The sequence below is a fragment of the Vigna unguiculata genome, chromosome 6 (assembly GCF_037176805.1).
Source record: "Vigna unguiculata cultivar grain cowpea cultivar isolate G323 ecotype 2 chromosome 6, ASM3717680v1, whole genome shotgun sequence".
Lineage (NCBI taxonomy): Eukaryota > Viridiplantae > Streptophyta > Magnoliopsida > Fabales > Fabaceae > Vigna > Vigna unguiculata.
This window is the reverse complement of record NC_140797.1, coordinates 33,130,500-33,137,717: the sequence shown is the minus strand read 5'-3', so window position 1 is coordinate 33,137,717 and position 7,218 is coordinate 33,130,500. Positions and strand designations below refer to the sequence as shown.

The following is a 7,218-nucleotide window of genomic DNA, read 5'->3' as shown; positions in this document are numbered from 1 at the left end:
TCAAACCAAAAATCCATCAGAAAACCAAATATAAAATTTTAATATAAATCATTGGTGTCAAAAGAAAATTTTCCTTTAACATCGAATGAAATGTGAAATAATTTTACCAAATAAGTAGGAACAATTTTCAAAGATTTTTTAATTTACATTTGATTTCAACTTTATTTTTTTTATTAATTATTGCAATAATGTGTTTGGTTTAATGTTTAATGTGTTTGGTTTAATGTTTAAGGGTTTGAATCCACATATAACAAATAAAAATTATTTAAACCTAGTATTAATTTTAATATAAATCATTGATTATTTATTTATACTTAGTATGTGATATGAAGTGTATTTTAAATAAATAAGTTGTATATTTGTCACTCAAAATTAAAATCACAAGCATTTTTTAGATTAACATTATAATGTCACAAATTCACACTAATTAAAACAATACAAGTTGAAGCTTTAAAGATAATTAATCTATCAACCATTCATTCACTCTCTAAATAAGGTTATTTTAGGCATCATAATATTAAAGGTATGATATTCTCTCATAATTCATCATTCTATATTTCTTGCACAATAAAACCTTTTAAAAAGAATTATAATTATTAAAAAAAATTAAAAAATAAATGAATTTAATCATTTATAAGTAATGAGTTAAATTTTAAGACATAACTATAATTTAAAATATAAAATGATAAAATCATTGATAATAAAATATGTATATAAAAAATTAGTTATAAAGAGGATAAGAAGACTATCTCTTATCAATAAGTATAGATTAATAAAAAATTTCAAATATATTGAAATTTGACAACATATCATATTTTTCACCACAAATAATATATTTTTAGACAAAAAAAAATTAAATCACAATCAAATTAATTTAATTTAATATATTTTCTATCAGGTCAATTTCATACACGCGCTTTGGGACGTAGTGGAAACCAGTCATATTTTATATATCAAATCTTAACATATTGTTATATTAGGATAATCGTATTTTGCAACATAGTTTCTAGAAAGTTATATTTTGCAACATAACCCTTGACATATTGCAACAAAGTTCTAGTACACGAACCAATTCCTCTTGATACTATAATCAATATAAATAACAGAAAATTTCAAAATCACAATTAATATAATTATTTTAACTTCATTTCTTTCTAATTGGATCAATTACCATTCATGTGGGATAATTCGTAATATGCCTATGTCATATCTTGCATCATTCTGTAACATCATTTCTAGCAAATTGCATTTGACAGCATGATTCTTGGTGTGACATATTTTGCAATAAAGTTCAATTGCATGAACTAAAAATTATAATTATCACATTTATTTTTAATATATACTAGAAAAAATTGAAATCTCTTGAAAAAAGTAGGAAAAATATCGTATCTTTGTCACAATATTAATATATATTAGTAAAAATTTCAAATTACAATTAATATAATTAGTTTAGTTTAATATATTTTCAATTGGATAAATTATTAATATATTATGTTTTTTTTTCACATGATTTCAAACATTTCGTGTTAGAAAACATATGTCTTTTGCATATATTTGTCACTCTCGTTTAATTTATTGGACTTGATCATAGTACACAAGACCTAGTATAAATAAATTAATAAAACTAATATTCCTACAAATAAGGATGATAATGAAATTATATAGTATGAGCCTAACCATCTCAACTTTATATTTGAAATAAAATTTTACTTTTATCTCTATACTTAATGTATATAAAATTTTGGTTTCGTAGTATATTTATATTCACAAGTTTCTTAAGTGGGATAATAGACTAATCATCAAGTTTGTGATTTTATAAAATGGCTTTAGGGATTATCACATTTTCTCTCCCATACTCCTCACAAGACGAATCATTTTTATAATTTCTACCCACGACTAAAAATATTTCGAAAGCTATATTGTTTGGATTGTCCTTTCAAGATTCAAAATAAGGAAAATTCATCAAATTCTCACTTAATTTCAAAGATGATATTTATGGATGCATCAGTAACACCTAAGGATGTCGACGGAGGAAAGAATACTGATAGTAATTTTCCGTAATTTAATCACTAGATAAATATTTGCTTTGCATTCGTCTTTATATCCATACGAGTACTCGCATATTTTTTTAATATTCACGAGTATACGCAAGTATTTACAAAAAATATATTAAAATATTTAATAACATATTTTAAACATAAATTCAAATAAATTATAATATATAATATTCATAAATTTCAAACAAAATTTAAATAATTAATTTAAATTGTTTTTGACAGTGGCAGACCTTTGAAGGTCAGCAGGGGCCATGGTCCCCCAAAACTTTTTAAATTCATTTAGATTGATTTTTTTTATAAAATATAATATTTAATATTAATAAATAATAAAATTAAAAATTAAACATAACAAAGAATAATAAAATTTATTGAGATATTTTTTTGTTCTTTCTCATTTTAAGTTTTTCACGTATTGCATTTATTTAGGTTTAATTACTCGGATGGTACCCACTTTGGTACAAGTGTGTCAATCTGGTACCCGCTTTTAAAAAAATGTCAATTGCATCCAAACTTTCGAAGAAGTGCTTCAGATTAACACACCTGTACCAAAGTGGGTATCATCCGAGTAATTAAATCTATTTATTTATTACTCTTGCATTTCTTGTTTTGTGTCTTAAAAAAGAAATAGAAAGTTAGACATAAATTCATTCTCTCACTCTCAGTTTTCATCCGTTCTCTTCTAAGATAAAAAAATAACTTTCTCCCTTCTCTTGATAGGAAAATATTAGTTTGATATGTAATTTTTTTTTCTTTTCATCTTATGAGTTTTTTTTTGTATATTTCTTTTTATGAATATAAAAAAAGAAGTTATGTACTATATGTTTTTTCATAATCATTTCTTAAATGTGACTTGATTATCACATTTTTTTAGTAATTAAATCTCTCAATTTTTGATTAGATTTTGATAAATTATTTTTAGTCTTAATTTTTTTAAACAGGTATATTGATGAAAAAGTAAAATAATAGATTCATCTTTTGTAAGTGATAAAAGGGAAGATATCATTGAAGATGAAAACAATACAAATTTACTTTTTTCACCTATTTTCAAGCATGATACTAGAAATTCAATTGTTGAATTAGAGAACCATTTATTAAGTGGAAAATTTCATATTAATTCTTTTGAATCATAGGCGGAATGTTTTATATTAATTATTTGAAACTTATTATAAAAAAACGTTATCAAATATGAGAATATCCAGGGAAAGAGATGAAATTAGAAAAATTTATTTCAAATGAGTTTCCTATCAAATACAATTTCAAAACTATAATTTTTTAAGAAAAAAAAATATCAGGATTCTAATACTAAATTATATATACTTTTGTTGTATTAGTAATAATAATAATAATTAAATATATAAAATTTGAGCATATTATTTTGGTCCCTCCAACTATTTTGATCAAGATTCGCCATTGGTGTTAGACGACATTTTACAAAGAAATGTAGATTTCTTAAAACCAATTGATAAAAAGTAACTCATTCAAAATCAAATTTTAATCATGTTTTTTATTCTTTTTTCTAATTTAAAATAGAGTATAGCGGGTATGGATTTTCACGTGTACGAATACTATGATACCCGTACTCGTCTCATTAACAATATAAACAATATTCATACTTGTTACATATCCATTTATAGTATTCATTTTATACCCCTTACAAATTTTATCCACCCAATTTTTTTTTTACATCCCTAATGATACCTTTCAATTTTTTCAATTTTAGTTATATATTAATTTAACACATTTATTACACTTTTGTCAACAACTTTTAAATTATCTTGAATCAGAGGCGATTCTTTTGAAGGACGGAGTTCCCCAATATTATTTTTTTTCTGTAAATTTATATATATATATATATATATATATATATATATATTAAAAAAATTTATATATTGTTTTATTATTTCAATTAATTGATTTCAAAAAGCTTTTTCAAAATTTTAAAACTATGTTTTCTCCTTCTTCTTCTGTTATTTTTTGTTCTCTTTTATCTGGTGTATCTATTTTTCGTACTTTTTTCAATTGTAATTATATATTAATTTAACACATTTATTATGCTTTTGTCAATAACTTTTAAATTATCTTGACTCAGAGACAGTTCTTTTAAAGGACGGACGCCTCCCAAACATTTTTTTTTTCTAAATTTATATATATATATATATATATATATTAAGAAATATTTATATATTATTTTATTATTTATATTAATTGTAAAATATTTATTTTGTAATGAATTTTTAAGAAATATTATTTTTTACCAATAATAATATTATTCGTTATTTTTTATTATCATATATAAGATAAGATAGACTTGATGTGCACATTATTTTATATAGCATTAATATTGATTAAAGCATATTTATTTTTCATCAGTTCGAGAATATTAAAGTTATTTTTTTTACCGTCCATTCAAATCAAATTAATCAAACTTGTAACTGCTGCGGCCGAACAGCCTTATCCAATCCAGATTGGAATTGGGCCTATAGTCCAAGGCCCATCAATCTGATAGGCCCAGTAACGTCACATGTTAAGGAAGGAATGTGAACGGTCCAAAGGGAATTGTATAAAACACGTTTTTGTAATCACAACGTCAGAGAGAGCGGAAACACAGAGCTTTTGTCGGCGGTAACCAAAGGAAGAAGAAAGAGTTTGTCAGGAGAGTTCAAGATGTCTGGTGTTGCCAACAACAACAATAACGAGGAAGACAAGAAGCCCAACGAAGGGGCACACATCAATCTTAAAGTCAAGGGACAGGTTTGTATTATTATTTTTTTTTCGATTTTTCTATTTCTAGGGTTTTGGTTTTGGTTGGATCGTGTTAATTGCATGTCCTAGATCTTTGATTTTTTACGCTGATGAGTATGACGGTTGTTTGACGGTTGCCTGTGTTTACTGTATCACGATGTGTGTCAAAGTATGTCCTTTCATCTTTCTCTTTTTTACTGAATTGGGGTTTCATCGCTGGGGATGACTTTGATTATATTTTTGTTTTTGTTTTGGATTTCCTATGATGGGTAAAAATTAAACCTTGACAATTTTCTTTTAAAATTTTCGATTAGGGTTTACCTTGTGTTTTTGTATTTTTTGTTGATTATGCTTTTGTTTTGGTGATTTATTATCTTTAGTGTTTGAGTCTTGGTTGCATGTCTCTGTTGAAATTCGCCCCACTGGAAAATTGAAGTTTGATGATCATATGAACTGATGATGACGTTATCTCCTGGAGTAAATTATGTCAGGGTTTGACTTTGTTCATATTCATGAAAAATTTATGCTCTGTGGATTTTCATGATGTTTTTTTCTCTTATTGTTTTATGTTATTTGTTTAAATTGTTTTTAATTTTGTTTTTCTTCTATTTTGGGGCTTTGGTATTTGAATTTTCCAATAGTGTGTTTTGCATCTGAATACATATTTTATCGAAGAAAATGGGTTTCCGTTTTAATTATTCAAAGAAATTTTGAAGAAACTGTGACAAATCGAACAGGATTCTCAATCATGTGGTTTGATATTTTATGACAGAGGATACGCAAATCCAACTGTTACAATGCTAGATAAGGTTCCCTTCTCTTTTAGGAATTTGTACTTTGTTTCCTTATACAACATTTGATATGCTGTTGCATGGATGTTCAATCTTTGTTGTTTATACTCTGTGATTTTTAACTGTTTACAGTTTTAAAGATATACATCCATGGCCCAACAAAGATAGCAACACCCAATTCTTTCACTTCCTAATTTTTATTTTTTTTGTAGAATTGGTTATGAAAACGAATTGTATCAAATTAATATACAGTGGATGATGTTAGTAATTATTCAAGTACATTTGTTTTCAGTTTTCTTTTTAATCTTTCTTTTTTGTAATTGTAAAACATCTTTAAACATTGTCATTACACGAACATCTTAAAGTGGTGCGAATTTGTTAATCGAATGTTGCAGGATGGGAACGAAGTGTTCTTCAGGATCAAGAGGAGCACTCAATTGAAAAAGCTTATGAATGCTTATTGTGACCGACAGTCGGTTGATTTCAACTCCATCGCTTTTCTCTTTGATGGGCGTCGCCTTCGTGCCGAGCAGACTCCTGATGAGGTTTGTTCTTCTTATTTTTGTTCATGGATTCTTAACTCTGCAGTTTTTGGTTTTGAATTGTAATTTTATTGCTGCAGTTGGAAATGGAGGACGGTGATGAAATCGATGCCATGCTTCATCAGACTGGAGGTTCTGTATTCTGAAGAAGGGTGTGATGGTTAAGGAATTATAAGTAGAATTAGTTTAACATAGAGATCTAGGTGAGACATAAGATACATATTTTATTATCTGCTATACAGCTTTTGCTGCTGGATCTTGAATCATTGTGGTGCTTCTTTTGTCAATATCATTGTGGATGGATTGTTTTATTTCTGCTTCGTTTATCTTAATTTGCCATACCTTTTCAGTGTTTCTGATATTTTTCCATTTCTGAAGTTTTTGTGTTTTTCCAATGTCCTCACTTCTGAAAAGTGAATCGTACATACATACCATGTGTGAATGGGTATGAGTTTTGGATTCTTTTGTTGAAGAAAACTGTTTTGAACTCTTCAAATCAAAAAATATAATCAAATCTGTCGAAATTTTGGTATCTTCTGCAGTTGGGCGCCCCGGTTAACAAATGGTAGGCAGTTTTTTTTTTTTTTTGACAATCGTCTAAGAAAAATATGTTTTTGTTGCTGAAATAAAGTTTGTTAATATATTTAAATAATCATAATTTACTTTTCAATCATATATTTTAATTTTTTTTGGTGGTTAGTTGTTACCTCGGAATCTGTTAATTTATGTGAATTTGGTCTCAGATTTAGCAGTTTTATGGTTTGGGATGTGGGGTTAAAGTTGTTTTGGTATTGGGATTCGCTTAAACAATTTGGTGGATGAACAGAATATTTGGACTATTTTGCCATTCATAAGTTGATAAATGATATCATCGAATCTCATACATATTCTAATCTTATCAATCCTAAAAATGTGTGACTATGAAGAGAGATTCTTATATGTATAATATTTCCATATTTCTATGTTTCTGTATTTTTATATTTCCATATTCTGTATTTCTATAAAAAAAATTCAATAGAAATTAAAAATAATTTATATCGGTACGCGTGTATTGCTTCCCCTAAAATATTCAAAGTGAAATCAACA

At 26.3% G+C, this 7,218-nt stretch overlaps 1 protein-coding gene across 1 annotated transcript; it reads left to right on the top strand.

The window, feature by feature from the left end:
* Nucleotides 1–4,604: 4,604 nt before the first annotated feature.
* Nucleotides 4,605–6,443, top strand: LOC114186751 (small ubiquitin-related modifier 2-like). The gene is made up of 3 exons (XM_028074749.2): nucleotides 4,605–4,808; nucleotides 5,986–6,135; nucleotides 6,213–6,443. Exons 1-3 carry the CDS (start codon nucleotides 4,722–4,724, stop codon nucleotides 6,276–6,278), a joined length of 303 nt encoding a protein of 100 aa, XP_027930550.1. The 5' UTR covers nucleotides 4,605–4,721; the 3' UTR covers nucleotides 6,279–6,443.
* The last annotated feature ends 775 nt before the right edge of the window (nucleotides 6,444–7,218 follow it).

Bases quoted from the DNA above. Each gene is read 5' to 3' on its own strand.
- LOC114186751 (XM_028074749.2), top strand. From the start codon at position 4,722: ATGTCTGGTGTTGCCAACAACAACAATAACGAGGAAGACAAGAAGCCC. The intron at 4,809-5,985 runs GTTTGTATTATT...CGAATGTTGCAG, and splicing joins ATCTTAAAGTCAAGGGACAG to GATGGGAACGAAGTGTTCTT. The intron at 6,136-6,212 runs GTTTGTTCTTCT...TTATTGCTGCAG, and splicing joins CCGAGCAGACTCCTGATGAG to TTGGAAATGGAGGACGGTGA.